The sequence below is a fragment of the Periplaneta americana genome, chromosome 16, assembly GCF_040183065.1.
Source record: "Periplaneta americana isolate PAMFEO1 chromosome 16, P.americana_PAMFEO1_priV1, whole genome shotgun sequence".
Taxonomy (NCBI): Eukaryota; Metazoa; Arthropoda; class Insecta; order Blattodea; family Blattidae; genus Periplaneta; species Periplaneta americana.
Genome location: NC_091132.1, coordinates 151633096 through 151652580, shown reverse-complemented (window position 1 = coordinate 151652580; position 19485 = coordinate 151633096). Strand labels below are relative to the sequence as shown.

The window sequence follows — 19485 nt, the reverse complement described above, 5'->3', positions numbered from 1 at the left end:
TCCTTAATTGAGGAATGTGTATCCATGGATTCAATTACCCACGGTGGACCTCTGCGATAATTTTCTTCTATGTACTTCAGCACCTAGCATCTTAATGAAGAGTTTCATGGAAAATGTAGAATTTAATTGGACCTTGTAAGTATTCTTAAATAATCTGATCATTTCAATATGATCACCTTATTAGGTAGTGTAATTTACGAAAAATGTTAAAATATAGCCTAAATCTTTACAAAGTAATAGCGATAATTATTGTACATAGACCTATACAAATAAAACAAAAATTATTTATTTGAAATCGTAAAAGTACTGGCTATTTTAGACAAAAGCACAGAGACAACAAAAAGAAGTTGTGTCCTTAGCATAACATATTATCAAATCCACTGTGGGAATATGTAGCTTGGCAACAATTAAGAGAAAGTGTAGCAATCAATTCAGTTTTCAAATTTAAAACATAAAGCGAGAAAACAGTTAAACATTAGCTCTGCAAGAAGATATAACCTGTAACGGCAAATAGTGATGAGATTTTTTCTGTCTCTATCATAGACCAAAGAGAAAATACAAGATAAACACTGGAAGAAGAACACACAGTGCATTCCTTGTGTTCCACTCACCTCTGGTTCACGTTCCATCACAGGGAACGAATTTGGCTCCAGATCGTCCTCAAATATTACTTCAGATGTGAGATCATGGCTTTGATCCACATATTCCACCTTTACACCAGTCATGTCCTGATCCATAAGATCCCATTCCTGTAGTAAAACGAGACATTTTTGTGATTTTTTTACATTAAGATACCAGTATCCCTTTATTTTCGTAAAGTTTAACAAACGATGACGTCGCATTGCAGCAATGCCTTTACAACACGGCCGACGTAAAGACGACATAAACAAAATTATCACGAAAATAATAATTACACATGATTTTACAATATCCCAATTAAAAAAAAATATATATATATACTTACGCACTTATTTACAATATATTATCAACACCGAATACAATGTATATGATTTAACTGTAAATATCTTCTTCAGTTTAAGTACGGTATTTTATTACAGTATTCAGAATTCACTACATGTACACTTGTGAATCACATTCGAAGGTTATCAAATGAAAAAAACAACTAAAAAACGAGATAGGCTTTTTAAAAATTAATGTGAGTGTTATTAATGGTTCGTATCACATCTTGGCTACATGAAATTCCTTATTGTATACTGCAGATCATTCCACTATCATATAAATATACCAAGTATATACATATATTTGTACATCTTGAATACTAATCTTTTAATAATATATCACTTCGGAATAAAAATTATATATTATGTTTTCACGTGTTGATTAACTAGTAAACAAGGTAACATAGGTAATTAACACATGAAAACATATATGTAATTTATATTCCGAACACATATTTATTTATTTATTTATTTATTATAAATTGTTTAGGAAATTTTCAGACTTCGAGGATGATCGACAAGTCTACGTTATTCATTCCTCAGTATTGTATACAAATGACTTCAGAAAAAAAAAATCATGGCGAAACTGGAGCACAGGTACTTTTGGCCATTGTGAAGTGAAAATCGCTGAATGTGTAACAGATTTTTTCCGGAGCTCGAGCTGAAAATAAAGGATTTTACAGCGATATATTATACAGAAAGAAAAATTGTTGCGAAACATAATAGTAAATTATGTTTGCAATGAGAGGTGCGTCGTAATGGAGGTGAATATGTTGCGGTTTCTAGTCAGAAGAGAAACCATAGGGATATGAAAGACACCATGCACCGTAATGTGAAGAACGCTTAACTTGTGTTAATGCAATATGAACTCAAAAACAGTAAAAAGAACAAATCATAAAAATGCACATATTTCGCAATGTAACTTCGTTTATACTTTCTCCATTACAGTAACATCTCAGTCACCAATATTCACGTTACTAACAAAAAATTACCAGGACACTGCTTGAAAAAAATGCAGAAACATACCTTTAACACAATACATCACAAAACACATCATTTTTATTACGGTATGTATTAAGTATGTGCCAATTGGCGTAAACCCATTGAACTTTAAATCCTGCAAATACAAAGTGAAAAGAAACATGTTTATAATTAATTTACTACAAAAAATATTAATAAAAAAACTCGAAAACCAACAAAACGAGTGTGTGCGTCTACGATTTATAGGTAGTTTTCACTTCGAATCTTCAACATAACTGCAAAATTTATGGGATTACAAAATAGCTGTTTACAATGAACTTGAAAATCAACGGCGTAATTTTATTCAGACCCCACAATTTGGCTAGAACAACAATTCTTGAATTCTTCACAAACCACAAGTAAGGCTATGAAAATGTAGTTTATAAAATATTTAATATCTAGAAGAATTGTCAATGATTTTGTCATCATTAACCTAAAAATTTCCAAAGACTGCAACCATTTTATTTTCCTTTATTGTCTTGCTTTTATCACCAATACACATTCAGTTTATAACAGCCTACATACAATGAATGTTTGGTACGACCACGAACATAATTTCATCGACACCCATTTGTTATAACATTAATTTACATTGAAAATCGACATTAACACAAACACATGCTTCTGTATCGTAGGTCTCTGCTTGATAGTTAACTATAGTGTTGCCGACCTAATGCTCTGGCTTTGTATATATGGCTCTGTAGAGTACATACGATAAGACAGCAGAGAAATGATAGTGTATAGTTTATTTGATATTTTTATGTCATAAAGTAATTGCGTATGGCTTTCAATAAATTTATTTTAGAAACCTGCAAGACTATTACACCCAATTAATCTCAAAAAAAGTTAAAAGCTCGAGAAATTAGGAATAAACTTAAATCCTTCTGCTTCTTACTTTCAAGTGAATCATAGTTTGAGACATATAATTTTTCGAACATGGATAGCAAATTCAATTTATTTCTAAATATATTTATGCATCATTTGAATTCTGTACATATTTCCTGTGAGAAAAATCAATATTAGTAGCCTCAAAAACAAGGATGCCATTTTAGTCTTAGCATAGGGACTGGACACCTGTGGAGTAACGGTCAGCACGTCTGGCTGCAAAACCAGGTGGGCCCGAATCCCGGTCGGGGCAAGTTAACTGGTTGAGGTCTTTTCTGGGGTTTTCCCTCAACCCAATACGAGCAAATGCTGAGTAACTTTCGGTGCTGGACCCCGGACTCATTTCACCGGCATTATCACCTTCATATCATTCAGACGCTAAATAACCTAGATGTTGATACAGCGTCGTAAAATAACCAAATAAAATTTAAAAAAACCATAGGGAGGGAACAATATTTTTAGGGCAGATCTTATCGAGTGGCGTATTCCACACTCTTTCCTCAAAAATTAACTATTTTCCATACTGTAAATTGGGGTAAACTCGACCACTGACATAAACTTGATAATAAAACAGGAGATTTAACTCATACGAGATGCACTGATTATATTTTGAAGTTCACTTTTCCTTACCTTAAGTACTGGCACTTTTATTATTTTAAGCCACAATGGAGGTGTTACGGTTTTTTACGGTAAGTTTACCGCAATTTGCAATACATGTCATTTCCACACGTAGGCCTACTTTTAACTTATCCTATTTATACGATACATTTACATGCACTTACTCCTAATATGACGTACATGCGAACAAATGAATACACAGGTTTGATAAAATTTTAATCTTAATTTACAAATAAATTGTACTTTTATTGGAGTTGTAAAATCAACACCAATCTGACATCGAATCTCTCATTATGTTTTCAGATAACAAAATCAGAGCAACATGGCAAATAATAATAATAATAATAATAATAATAATAATAATAATAATAATAATAATAAACATATGAAAACACCATCTAAACATTGCTATTGAAATTGATGGCACTACTTTTACAAAGTCCACCAAAGTAGCAAATCAGTTCAATGAATATTTTCTAAACATTTTCATTGCCCTTATGCTCAATTTGTGAGCATTCTTTTAATTCTAGTGTTGGTACATGGGAGATGTCAAATAACGTAGATGTAACATTACACAGAAGTTTCTTGCTTTCAGCATCCATTAACATAGGCCTACACTCTTCAAAATGAAGTGAACACAGTTAGATATTATTTAGGCTTACAAATAAAAATAATTGAATCTTTTGTTCATTAAATCTAATCTTCTAAAACTTATCAGTATTTTCTACTTCTGGAAAAAATAAACACAAGACGTAAGGTGGACAAGTAGACCTAAAGGCAAATAACCTGTATTACTTTAAAAATAATATTACACTGATTGTACGTCTTTTTCCACATGTATTTAAACTATTCTTTCTGACATATGAATAGGTAACTGATAAGTTGGTAACTAATTCTTTTGATCTGTAGGGAATCTGAATAACTACAGACTCGGACAGATTTAAGTTTGTAGTTACTGCAGTTTACAGCACAATACACATTTCCTTTATTCAGAGACATTATAAAAAAATTATTAACAACCCACGCCCTTTTCATAAGAATGTGCTGGCTGTAGCAATATTTGTATATGGTAGTGACCTATTGCTTCACCTTGCCATCCGCTTGGGCACTACTATCGCATCAGCTATGGAGTGGTGACAAAAAAGTGTTGGAGTTGCGCGACTGTATGTATTAAACTGTGTTTTAGGTTTGTTCCAGCATGGTTCAGAATCGATTCTGAACTGCCTGCTCATGCGCAGTAGTTCCAACAAGACTAGAACTGATTCCGAACGGATAATGAACTCCCACTTCCCAGTTCCAATGTGCTTTAGAACTCGTTCAGAACGAGTGAAATTGCTTCTCGATTAAGAGGAGGAAATGGAAATTCTGAACTGTCGACGCACGCCCAGATGATTTAATCTGAAGTTATGGTTCAAATGCTTCCAGAATAGGCAAGTTAAAATAAAAATGTCCATGGTGAGTGATTTGGAAGGTGATGGCGATGTATTTTACGAAGAATTAGTTCGGAAGATGAATATAATTTTAATATGACAAGAAACTCCGAAGATCGTGAAAGAACATTCAAGAAATGTTACAACAATATAAAATCCCTAACTAGTTCTGAGACAGTCCACAAATGGCGCATGCGTTGAAAGAAGTTGGGTATTAGTTCGGAACATGTTTTGAATTGCTTGCTAGATCAAACCTTTTGTCTCTGTCATTTTGATATTAGTTCTGATGATAGAAGGATTGTGTAGTTTTGAATCAGTCTCTGTTATGTGCAGGCGTGGTCACTGTCACCTTTTATCATCCATTATTCATTTACGTTTTTTTAACTAGTTAGTCACCTGTGTGTGCAGTACTTCGGTATTACTTTATTCAGTACACTACAGAATATAGTTTTATATGAGAGAATCTAGCTGGCTACATGGGACCATTCAGGGAGGGCTGAACTGAATTGTTGGTAATTTTTAAACTGTAAAAGATATATAAATTATTTTTTGCATACTAGTTCTGGGCATTACTTGGTACAAGCATGCAAAGACGTAATGTTAGTAATATCAGCATTATTAATTATTCATATTAATTTTATGTTAATATTTTGATATCTATATACGTATTTTCTATCTTGTGCTACAATTTCACAAATTTTTTAATATTCTCCTTTCTCAACGTAGATTAATGCAGGTAAAACATAACTGGAATTTAGTTTGCTCAAGTTCTATTTATAAAAATTGTGAAATTTAATCAATTCAATATATATATATATATATATATATATATATATATATATATATATATATATATATATATCTGTGTGTGTGTGTGTGTAATGCATATTAGGGAATTAAAAAATTTTAGATCCAATCTTACTTTACACTACACAAAATTGAATGCCAATTTTCAAATATTCAAATATATTAAAAAAGCAGAAAAAATTTCAGAACAATATGTCAATGAAGAAATGAATATGTAGAAAAACTTTATACCGAGAAAAAAGACATCAAAGTTTAAATGCATTCTACATACATCCTGAAACTCTATCAGTTGGACATATAATATGTGTAGTATATCAAACGGACTCTGTCTCAATGTGCATATGAGCAGTTGGAAAATTGAAGAAAACCACAATAATTTTGAAATAGAGGGAGTAGAATAGATATCGCACAACTTTAAAAATGGCGGTAGACACGGAATATGCAAATGAAACTTGGTGAAATGATTGGCAACAATATTGAGAATTTCTTAATGTAAAAATCCAAAAATTGGAACTATTGGATTTTTAGGCCATAATATACTATTTTTCAGTTCAGTCCGCCCTTAAATTGAATCCGAGGACAAAAAGAGAATAAAGAAGAAGAAGAGTGTGTAGTTCATCTTGAGATGATGATTTGTGTGGAGGTTTTATTTAGGGATACCGGATATTTAGCAGAGTTCATGTTCAACAGGGCATATCCAGAACATCGTCAACGCATGTATTTTTTTTTTTCCATCAAAGTGGGAGAAATTTATCCACGTCCTTATTAATGTGAGGTAAGTGATCGTAGTTTACTGAGCTGTTTCGTCGTTGACATAGGTTAGGTTAGATTATTTAGCTTAGGTGTGTTGATCGTTATTATAACTTGAAATGGGCTAAACTAGCACTGAGGTACTTATGTTCATACTCTGCTTATACACCTTGCATATACGAATCTGTGACAGGTTAGGTGTGACTAGTTTAGGCTTTTATTATGCCTTGTATAAATGATCAACTGCATCTGAGCCACCGGCGTGACTCATTCGGTTAAGGTGCTTGCCTGCCAGTCAGAAGTTGCGTTCGGGCGCGGGTTCGATCCCCGCTTGGGCTGATTACCTGGTTGGGTTTTTTCCGAGGTTTTCCCCAACCGTAATGTGAATGCAAGGTAATCTATAGCGAATCCTCGGTCTCATCTCGCCAAATATCATCTCACTATCACCAATCTCATCGACGCTAAATAACCTAGTAGTTGATACAGCGTCGTTAAATAACCAAATAAAATAAAAATCAACTGCATCTCCACAAAAAAATCAATGATTTTCACTTCAAAAATCACCGGAACTATCTCAACACGTGCCACCTCGAAATGTAACTTTGTTGTTGTCTATATTTAAAGTTTTATCCGTTTTGTTTTTGGGAATTTTTGTGTTTTGAATTTACTTGTGAAAGTTAGGAGTTTTAGATTGATTTAACTTATTCCAAATTTTAACGTTTTCCGCACATTTTTATAGCGTTTTCATTTTTGGGGCAAAAATCGGCAGTTTTTGGAATGTATTTTTGTCGGAAGGACAGAAGCAGTTGTTCTTGATATTTACCAATAAATATTATAATCACTAATTACCATCAATATAGACTACCTGAAACAAAGGATTCTCCTCTACTGTATCAGTTTCACTACTTCTTCCTATTGCCACAGGATCGATCTCACATTCCATCTCGGTCACGTCCATCATGACTGAAAAAGAAAATAATAGGAACATTGGAACAACTGGATAATATGCATGGTGGAGCAACACCGATTACGCTGGCCATTATTCACTGGCCCGTAGCAAGCAGTATGGAACAAAAGACAATCAAAATAGTTGTAGTAAAATTTGCGACTATATTCTTCAATATTTGACTCCTCTAGTCAAGTCGGAGGTTTATGGAGTATAACGGCGGTGTTTTGAATACACTGAAAGAAAATCCAAATGTAGTAAGATTTTACAGTATGTTATCACAACGAAATAAAGGGGAAAAAAAAGTTTGGTTCACGGAATATCATTGAAATGAACGAAAGCAAATTTTCGGTTAATGTTTGCCACGTAACCTACTCGCAATATTTACGCAAATACACGCCAGGAGAGAGTAAAACATAATCGAACACCAGATTTTACGTGCGGCTTGCGACACGAACAACTTCGCTCCGAGATGATAATTGCGCATGCGCGGACTTGGTTAATAAAAACCTAAACCAACCTTCGTGTATGAAAGATGTCTAACCGGAGGAAGAAAGGAAACTTATTGATTTGATCTGGAATATGCATGCGAAAATAAATCCAGGTGAGGATTACGCTGTCACTGCATGAGGTTCGCGCATGCGCCACAAACAAACTGTTCCTGTCGCGAAACCCTCCTAAGACTTTTTGTTAATAAGAAAAATAATAGTATCTAATGCTAACGTCAATTTATTTGAAAATATTGATAAGGAACAACATAATTCTAATGAGAATATATTTGAAAATACTTTTCAAGAACAACATAATCCTAACCACAGTATATTGCAAAATATTAATAAGCCTTATCACTGTCCGTGTGTCTAATATAGACTAATATATGTATCTGCCAATGAGTTAGAAGAGTTAACTCATTGATATCGGCTCAACAAATCCTACCTAACCTTGTTGCTAGCAGTGGTGCAATCCCTCAGTAATGTTCAGAATGAAGAAGGTAGAGAGAGAGAGAGAAAATCAAAACAAATTTCTCCTTTTAACGACGTCATAGGCTAACGTCATGCCCTTATGTTGGCGACATTCTGTATTTAGTTCTATTTGGTCGTAACCGTAACAGAACAGTTGAAACCCTATTTACTTACGGCTTTTAAGGAACCCGGAGATTCATTGCTGCCCTCACATAAGCTGGCCATTGGTCCCTATCCTGACCAAGATTAATCCAGTCCCTACCATCATATCCCACCTCCCTCAAATCCACTTTTATATTATCTTCCGATCTACGTCTTGGTCTTGCCAAAGATCTTATTCCCTCTGGCCTCCCAACTAACACTCTATATGCATTTCTACATACGTGCTACATGTCCTGCCCATCTCAAACGTCTGAATTTAATGTTGCTAATTATGTCAGGTGAAGAATACAATGCGTGCAGTTCTGCGTTGTGTAACTTTCTCCATTCTCCTGTAACTTCATCCCTCTTAGCCCTAAATATTTTCCTAAGAACTTTATCCTCAAACACACTTAATCTCTGTTCCTCTCTCAAAGTGAGAGTCCAAACTGAAAGTTAGCGTAGCTAATTCTCCAGTTTAGCGGAAACGGAAATTGACATGCAATTTGTCAGCTAATTGGATATACTTACTAGCATGTGTAATAAATATTCCATATCTCCGTAGCACACGCACGCAGACACACACACACACACACACAAATGAGCACAGATGATCATGTTGATTCTAGGGTTGTTACAGTATTTACCTTATAAACAAATCAAGATTGAAGACAGGAGTTGTCAGAAATATGTTTTACTTTACGATTGTTGAAACGAGTTACATCATTAGAATCCACCCGTATTATACAGAGTGTATCAAAAGGTTAGGTCAATCGTTAAGGAGTTAATAGAGAACCTGATTTGCTGCAAAATATGGTAATACCATTTTACCGAATTCATATCAGTTTTCGAGTTGTACGATGATTAATATACCTTTGACTGTTATACTCTATAGACTCATTTGTCGTTTTATTTTGCTGAGTATGCACAGCTGTGATGAGTGTACTGTATTTTTATAGCATACGTCCGGTTTCTTCAACTGGTAGTGATTAGGAATGGTCTAGTTTCTTGGCCAGCGCAGTCGCCAGACTTAATATCACAGAAAGAACATGTCTACAGTTCTGAGACAGCAAATAAAATAGGATCTATTCGCAAAGATTCATACAATTACAGCGGAGATACGACAACAAGCAGTATGGAACTTGCAATGCAAGATTGGACTGCACGCTGAATTGTTGTGTATGTGAGAGTAAGAGTTATTTTGTTCTGACGGACATTAATGAAATACCAGAATACGTTCTGCTTATCCATGTACTTACCATGATTAATTACGGAAATAAAATACTAAATGGGTCCACAGAGTGTGACATTCATGAGAAAGCTTATCTTCTTGTCACTCAAAAAAATAAACGGGGAAGAATTCGGAAAAATTAACATATTAACTTATTAACATTTTTTACAGCAAATCATATCCAATATCACCTCCTAAAGGACGGCCTCAGTGGCGTAGCCAACGGGTGGACGAATTTTTTAGTTTTTTAAGGAAAACACTCAACATTAAAAATAAACCATGGATCCGGAACAATAATTACAAACGATAGAATTAACATAAGTAGGCAAAAATGCGTTCATTTTTTCAAGAGTCAATTTAACTATGTCAGGTTGGGCCTAAAGAACTGTCCGGCAAGGATAAAAAGAAAGTAGCTGTGGAGGCTACTGGATTGTTACACCAGCTAGAAAAATTTGACACCTTATTTTATTTGGTTTATTTAGACCATATTCTTGCTCTTGCAAATTCAATATCGGAAGCACCTCAGTCTTCAAAAATGGATATTAGTAAATGTTCGTCCCTCATTAAGGCAATGATAGAAAACTTTTCAAAGCTTCGAAATGAAGAAAATTTCGAAGAATTTTATTCCAGTGCTGTTTGTATGACTGAAGTTTTCGGAATCAGTGTCTCTGTGCAAGAAAAAAGAAATCATTGATCACCTCAAATGCGACAGGCTCATGTCAGTAGATTTACTGGTATGTAAAAGAACTCCTGCAGGACAAAATTCCGGCACACCGGCGAGGCTGATATAACCTCTGCAGTTGCGAGCACTGTTAAATAAATCATAATTAAATTAAATCGACCACCTCAATCTCTGGTAACAGACTATTTCGTTACTGATGATGACGTCGCTATGCTGAAGAGTTCCGATTCAGAAAAAGATAAGATTTTGCTGAGAGCAAGTTTACATAATATACAGTACTTGATAATGTCCTATCAGAAATGAAAAGGCGATTTACAGAAAATTCTGTTTTCTGCGAAGCGGTATCAGTTTGTGATCCAAAGTCTTCTGATTTCGTGAATTTCAAGACGCTGCGAAAACTGGCTGACTTGTATGGATCTTCAAATTTTGTGTTAAACATAAACAAAGAACTTCGAGAGAAACAGTGTTCCCTAGTGAATATTAAATCAAAACATGTGTTTGACCTATATTCTAAACTACAGATCATAAGCATGAGTTTGGCATTCCAGGAACTACTCCAAGTTTTACAAATTACAGGCCTACTGATCTGTCCCATCACGATTGCATTCGCAAAAGGGACTTTTTCTGCATCACGACGAATAAAAACTTACACCAGGACAACCACGTCAAGCACAAGGCTTTGTAATCTAGCAATTTTATCCATCGAGAGGAAGAAAATTTGGAATTTGTTGAAGGACCCATCATCACACCTGTAACGTTTATTGCAGTCCACCCCAATCATTTAAGGTTAGGGATCTAGACTTCCTCATGGATACTGGTCGAAAGATGGTAGGCGGGGGAGACCTAAATTCAAAACACACTGTCGTGTGGGCAACTCGGGTGGCAATAAGCTTTATCGCCACTCCCTTAGGAGTGACTATGTTGTTTCTGCCCCGAGAACACCCACGCATATCCCAGACAATGCTAACCATCAACCAGACACTTTCGATATTGCATTACTCAAAAATATAAATTTCCATACCAAAATTTCGGTACATGATTCGTTAGCAAATTCAGATCATAAACCTGTTATCATTACGTTTCGAGCGCAACTACAATTATCCCCTCCAAAAACTGTGCTACTAAACAAAGCAGCCGACTGGGAACTCTTTAGAGATAAGTTGGACGCTCTCACAGATGACTTGGTTCCTATGTCATCTGTTGAGATCGAAGATGCTGCTAAAATGTTAACGAATGCTATACAGGAATCTATGTCAGTAATTCCAACGAAAACTATTATTCCGGAGAAATTAGAGCTTTCACATGAGACCTTAAAGTTAATCAGGGAAAGAAACTACTGTCGACGCGCCTGGCAAAGAACGCGGGACCCACGCCTAAGACCAGGGATGAATCGTTTAAAAAGGGAATTTTCTCAGAAAATAAACGATCAGATCATCCAAGCCTGGACTCAAAAAGTTAGTAATTTAGATACCGACAATATGAGCGAAGTGTGGAAAATTACAAAGTTCTTCACTAAGCCATATAGTGACATTCCTTCCATCCAGCACAATGGGACAACGTATAATAGTCCAGAGGAGAAAGCAACTATTTTCGCGGAAGTCCTCGAGAACTCCTTCCTTCCACATGGTGACTTGTATGACAGACATATACATGACAAAATACTACAAGACACAACTACGTACTTACTTAACGTGGACCTCAAGAACAACGACGCACCACGAGTCCGTCCTGCTAGTGTTCACAAGATAAAATGGCACGTTAGACAACTGCCAAATAAAAAAGCTCCTGGCCCCGATGGTATACAAGCTGAAGTACTGAAAGAACTATCATCGAAAGCGTTGAAATTACTTACTAATATCATAAACTCTATCTTTCGGATAGGCTATTTTCCTAACATCTAGAAACACTCGCACATTATTCAAATTCCTAAGCCAGGAAAGAATAAATCTGATCACGCAATTATCGCCCTATCAGCTTACTAAACGTTTTAGGTAAAGTTGCGGAAAAGATCATACAAAAAAGATTGAAATCCGAACTCGGATAAAATGGTCTAATCCGAAACGAACAGTTTGGATTCCGCACAGGTCATTCGTGCACACAGCAATTGCTTCGCACGACGGAATTCACTACTACTGCCTTTAATATAAACCGAACAGTACATCGGCTATATTCCTAGACTATACACAAGCCAATGACAGAGTTTGGCATAAGGGCTTGATATACAAATTAACAATAATTTAAATGACCGCCTAGTAAAATTGTTGGATAATTATATTCGGGACAGAACGTTCCAGGTTAAACTGAACGACGTGCACTCCACGTCGCGAGGTATCAACGCTGGAGTGCCTCAGGGCAGCATTCTGGGACCGATACTATTTCAAATCTATATTAATGACCTACTCTTTAATCCAAATTTCAATAATAGTATTTTAGCTCTATACGCTGACGATTCGGCATATCTCACGGCATCGTGGAAGCCAACTGTTGCCATCAACAGACTACAAGGTCACCTACGTGCCATTGAACCATGGCTCCTCAGATGGAGAATTAAATTAAATATATCCAAAACACTAGCAATCTTATTTAGCAGAGGAAATAAATTCAATAGACCGGGAATAAATCACACAAAATTAGCCATAAATGGATCACAAATCGAGTGGAAAACTTCAGTTAAGTATCTCGGAGTAACACTAGACAGACGGCTCACTAGCAGACATTTCGCAGCACGCGCTACGAGCGTACTAAGCTAGCCCCGGCTATCCACTGGTTACTAGTACAGAATTCAAATCATATCCTATCGCTAACAATGGTTCATGAATACAAAAAACGTTGATCATCCACCGGAAGCCCGCGCTAAAAATGTCTATGAATACGGCCCTTAAACACACATACAGCCTTGATTTTGTATAAAACATTAATCAGAACAGTAATATTACTGTATATGCTTGTCCTACTTGGGGACATGCACCTATTACAGTTCTTAAAAAATTACAGGTTTTGCAAAACAAATTTCTAAGATTCTTCACAGAACTTCCTAGAGTAACATGTTACATTGATTCATAAAAAACTCCAAATTTGGACAGTTCAAGAATATATCTCAAATCAAGCCTTCTGCACGGACACCAAGTCGTACAGCAGTAACAACCCACTAATTTCTTCCCTGGGTAACTACAACCCTGCTTCAGATAAACATAAAAGACCTAAGAGCGTACTCCACCCTCTAGCTTGGAACGACAACGTACAAGACGAAAATCAACTTCAACACTAAACAACCACATGATTCGACAGACATACGTCTACAAATGCACTAATAATGTTATTTCTCTGTTACGGGGTCATCACGTTATTGGCCGCATAGATGCATTGTGTTTTCTTGTACATCATTTTTATATATTACTTAATGTATCTGTATTTTAAATAATGATTAAAAGATAAACTTCCACCTGAACATATACAGACCCCACTGAAACCAATTGGCTTGTCGTCAGCACGCCACCTCATCTTGCTCAAGGTTTTTCCGTGGTTTCCCTCGAGTAATAAGACAAATGTCGGGATGAGCCCTAAAGGAAATGGGCCATGGACCACTTCCCTTCCCCCACTCTTTCTCTTCTACTATCACAAAGAACTTGCTAATTTCTTAGATAATCCTATAATATGATAATAGGGGAAAATAAATATACTCTAAGTTCACAGGGCTAACGGCTTCGAAGCTGGGTACCTGATTCTAATGAAGTGCATAGGTAGCAATATAAACATGGGGGCATGAGATAGATACTCTGCCAGCCATAATAAATTCACTTCAATTAACTTCCCCAATGCAATATATATATATATATATATATATATATATATATATATATATATATATATATAGGTCGTTTCACGGTTAGCAATTCACGTCCGACTTGATGTAGTTCAATAATCGTTAACAGATGGCACAATGCCCAACACCATCACGAAATACCAGAGCCTTCTTCAGTTACAAGCCGGAGCAAAACGTCGGCAACACTGTAATTAACTGTCAACCGGAGGCCTACTTCCCATAACACGTGTTTGTGCTAATGCCGATTTTCAATGTAAATTAATGTTACAATATAAGTGTGTGTCGAGGGAATTATGTTCGCGTTCGTACCAAACGTTAATTGTTGATGTATTATAAACTAAGTGCGTGTTGGCAATAAAAACAAGACAATAAATGAAAATATGGCTGCAGTCGTTAGCAATTTTTACGGTTATTATTAATGACAAAGTGATTGACAATTCTTCTAAATATTATATATTGTATAAATTACATTTTTATAGTGGTTGTGGTTTGTGGTGTATCAGAATTCTAGCCAAATTGTTGGGTCTCGCCTGTTATATCAATAAAGTTACGCCGCAGATTTTCAAGTTAATTGTAAACAGCTGTTTTGTGATCCCATAAATGTTACAGTTTTGTTGAAGATTCGGAATACGTCAGAACTACTTATAATTTGTAGGTGCATACACTCAATTTTTTTGGTTTTCAAGGTTTCTTTATTAATATTATTTCTTTCGCAATAAATTAATTATAAACATGTTTTTTTTTCACTTCGTATTTACAGGATTTAAAGTTCACTGAGTTTATGCTAATTGGCATATACGTAATAGATAATGATGTGTTTTGTTACGTATTATGTTGAAGGTATGTTTCTTCACTTTTTCATAGATCTTTATACTGGCCTAACTGTATTTACATCCTCATACTTTATTAAAATGTGTCAATAGTTTTCTCTGTTTACATTTTTATTTTATTTGCATAATTTACATTCTTAGCTTGTTTTCTGTAGTTATATTTATTTAAAATTATTCCGTATTTTAAAAAGTTTATAAGAAATAATTTAGGATAACAGTATTGTTACGGTGACTGGTCAAGTTCAAGCTAAAACTGGCTTCCTGGGCATCTGACATATTTGTAGAAAAGCACGACAGATAATCACATGAAATTAAAATGTATACGATATCCTAGACCTTTCACGTCAGAGGTGAAACAATATAAAGCGGCAAAACGTTGTCAATTTACTAGCCACATAATGGTTAATTGATTTGAATAAGGTGTTGCGAAAGTACGTCATTTTATTTATTTTTGGTACAAGTAACATTTATTTAAGTATTTATTTATTTTGCCTTGTACCAACAATAAAAAAACACGTATGCTTTTAATTTTTTTAAAGTTATAAGTGGTTTGTACGCAAGTGCTTACGCAGTATTCTGAAACTCAAATAAAATACCATTTCGGATTCCGTAATGAATTACATTCATCAATACAGTGAATCTTGATCATATGCACTTAGTTTCGTAGCAATTAATGTCGAAAATGTACACGTGACAACGAAATCAAAGTACTAAAACGTAAAACGTCATGCCTTTATTTCGTCTCCGCCCGCCTCTACTCAGCGTTGCCAAACCTACCCATGCTCCGGCTTGTAATTGAAGATGGCTCTAGAAATACACGAACTCTGAACCGGTCTGGTCGGTCTATATCGATTATTTCGTTTCTATGTACTGTCGCCTACTGATGACCATGGATAAATATATTATTGGCCTATATGACCTTGACAAGTTCGGAACGAGGCAGCTAATAAATAGTTGTCACGTGGGCGAAGCGAAGAGATAAGATAAACTACGCCTTTCTATTGAATATAATTCAGTTTCGGCCACTGACTAAGCCAATGTAACTAGAATACGTAGACCCTGCTGTCACACTGGTATCGGTCGGGAATATTGTCATTCGTTATTTCTTCTGTTTTTATATATCTGTCGTGAACATTATTTATTTTATCAACTGAGTGTGTAACATAATTTATCCGTTAATTGATATTTTACCGATGATACATCTAAAGAACAATGGGAAATAAGGGACTAAACACTGAAAAATAAATAAAATAAAAAGAGAATTTGACATTCATAATTATTATAATATGTTGTCGGAGTTTTGTTATACTTGCCCCACAAAAACGTATGAAAAGTAATGTTAACATTACCTATTTAGTTATGATCGTAGTATATTGGTAAATTTGTGCATATAGCCTGATTACAATATATAAGTAATACTATCCTAACCCAAGCAATGGTAGTCTTGTTTATTTCATACTTACATATTCATATAATTATACAAAAACAAGAATGACCTAGTTTGCAGCCTGTGATATTGTCTCGTTTACAGTATTATATAATATAGATATTACGGTAATTACTAGGTACTTTAAAAATATATAGTTAATAATATTATAAAATATACTAATCCATTACCAAAAAATATCCCTTCCCTCTTACCGGTATATCCATTATTACTATTTTATAGGCTACACCACAATATGCTATAATTTCTATAATTTAATTTGATGTTAACATTAAATAGTCTATGGTTGAGTTAAGCGATCAGCATTGGAAGGAAGCTTTATGTTTATAATTATTATGCCTACATACTGTAGTATATGTGCCTGTATATTATTTTACAGTTTTTCCTTGACTGTAAGACAGCCAAAACGACAAAACTTATTAGCATATAAATTTGAACTATGACGATAAAATGACATTGTATAGTATATATTATTCCACAATGTGGGGCACCCAAACTTTATTTGTAAGGCCAGTAACTCTACAAGGATTATCGATCGTGGACCACATGTTATAAAGACAATTCTTCGAAATAAAAATAAATTTACATGTACAGCTGTCAAAAAAAAAGTGGCCGCACTCGTGAACAGCGAATATTTTCAAAGACCACTTCGGGTCGCGGCGATGTTACACGATGCATGTGCTTGTACAAGCAGTTCCGGTACTATGAAAGTGTTCCATATCTGCTCCTCGCAGACCAGCGGTAGAGTGTTTGTTTAATGATAAAGGTTCTGGGTTCGGGTCTTCTTCAAGTTTTCATTTTATTTTTTAATCGTTCTTTAGCTATGTAAATGATATTCAAATTATCATTTATATCCAGTTATCGTTCTTGATGGATATCACGTTATTTATAATTTGTTATCGTTCTTTAGAGATATGAATAAAATTCAAGTCATCATTTGTATTTTATTACCGTATTATAACGATATGAATAATAATAATTATTGTATATCCAATGGGGGTTAGCCCTATTTTACATATGTATGTTAGGGCTATAGTTTTATACACAAAAAAGATGAGCATAAAGAGAAATGGAAAATAAAATTAAATTAGCTTACGCGATGTAAACAAAACATAAACAATCCGTAAATTAGGCATTGCGATTGCAAAACAAATATCAGTTATCAATTTGAAACATACAACATTAACAACACACATACGTAACACTTCTATAACACAAATATGCAGCTTTCCGTACCATACATCATAAATTAATACACAATAGTCACACAGACACAATCAAACTATAATTACGACATTGCGACGACATCAAGCATCCCATAACTGACTCACATACATAACAAATCAAGCATCCGTTGCAACACATACACTTCAACATAGTAACCACACTTTTAAAAGTTACAAATTTGGCTCCAAGAAGAATAAATAGGACACTGTTACTAATTACTATTCTTCTACAATTTCTTAAATACATCTGTAATAAATCTGTGAAATTCCGATATGAATAATATTCACGTTCTTTATATTGTTATCGTTCTTTAGCGATATAAATAATATTCAAGTTATCATTTATATTGTTTTCTTTCATTAGCATTATAAAATAATATTCAAGTTATTTATATTGTTATTGTTCTTTCGCAATATAAATAATCTGTATTTTATGTAAGTAATTATTATAACACAAATAAACACCTTTCTTTGTAAAATAGGTTATTTTATTTAGATAATTAAATGCGTATTATATAATATCTTATATTAATTAAACAAACCGATATTTATCATTTATATTGTGTTATCGTTCTTTAGTGATACTGTATAAATAATATTCAAGTTATTTATATTGTAATCGTTCTTTAGCGATATAAATAACATAAATTTAATATTAGGTTTGGAAAAATCCAGTTGCATAATACTGCTACTAGTTTTTCTTTTTGTATTATTACATATACTATCTTGAACCACAATAAAATGAAAAGGAGTAACGAGGAATTGAACCTGAGACGTTGACATCTAAATTCCTACGTTCGTCGCTGAGCTACGAGGGCAAAAGTGTGGAAACATTTTCGGAAAAATTGGCCCAATCACACTCTAAGATTTTCTGATGATTCGTAGAAGCTAGTCCAGGATGCGGGGGCAAAGGCTAATTGAGATTTCCAGATTTATGATAGGGTCAAACATCCTGATAGAATTAATCCTTAACCCTTAACCCTTGCCGTGACTTTCGGTGAAGTCCGGAAGGCCCAATTAGTCAAATCCACTCTCCTCATCTCCACGCTTGGGCCCCCTGGAATTTAATAAGATGCGAAAGAGATAGTGATGTGCGGAAAGCAACGGGATGTTACCGCATTTAGGCCTATCCTTCCCAAGAAAAAAAATGCAAACATGACCAAAGGAAGCTTTTAATAGAAGAAGAAGGATCTTCTGCGGACCTCTGGAAAAAGAACTAAGGAAGAGACTAGTGAAGTGCTTTGTGTGGAGTGTGGCATTGTATGGGGAAGGAACATGGACATTACGACGAAATGAAGAGAAACAAATTGAAGCATTTGAAATGTGGATGTGGAGAAGAACGGTGCGTGTGAAGTGGACAGATAGAATAAGAAATAAAATTGTGTTTGAAAAAGTGAGTGAAGAAAGAATGATGCTGAAACTGATTAGAAAGAGAAAAAGGAATTGGTTGGGTCTCTGGTTGAAAAGAATAATAGACGACATTAGGATACGTGGATCATATGCGGAGACTAAGAGGAAGGCAGAAAATAGGAAAGATTGGAGATTGCTGGGTTTGCAATGAAAGATCTGCCCATGGACAGAACACTTATGTATGTATGTTCAGAATGCCTGGAATATCGTGTCTAAAAACAATCGCTATTTGCAAATACTAGTCAATTCCATGCCCAATCGACTGCTAGATGATCGAGATAAGAGGAAGATAGACTAAATATTGAATGTTTTAAGGCCGAC

General features: G+C 34.7%; 1 protein-coding gene across 9 annotated transcripts in view; it reads right to left on the bottom strand.

Moving 5' to 3' along the window:
* The window catches only part of LOC138691346 (zinc finger protein 665-like), a 474208-nt gene that overhangs the window by 257073 nt on the left and 197650 nt on the right, over window positions 1-19485 (bottom strand). For 7 of the 9 annotated variants that reach the window (XM_069813232.1, XM_069813231.1, XM_069813235.1 and 4 more), the window contains exons 2-3: window positions 7335-7432; window positions 612-749 (exon numbers count right to left, since the gene is read on the bottom strand). In XM_069813232.1, coding sequence (XP_069669333.1) covers window positions 612-749; window positions 7335-7430 — 234 coding nt within the window. In that variant the 5' untranslated portion in view covers window positions 7431-7432. Of the gene's footprint in view, window positions 1-611; window positions 750-7334; window positions 7433-19485 lie in introns of those variants that run through there. The other 2 variants (XM_069813233.1, XM_069813234.1) reach the window with 2 other exon arrangements.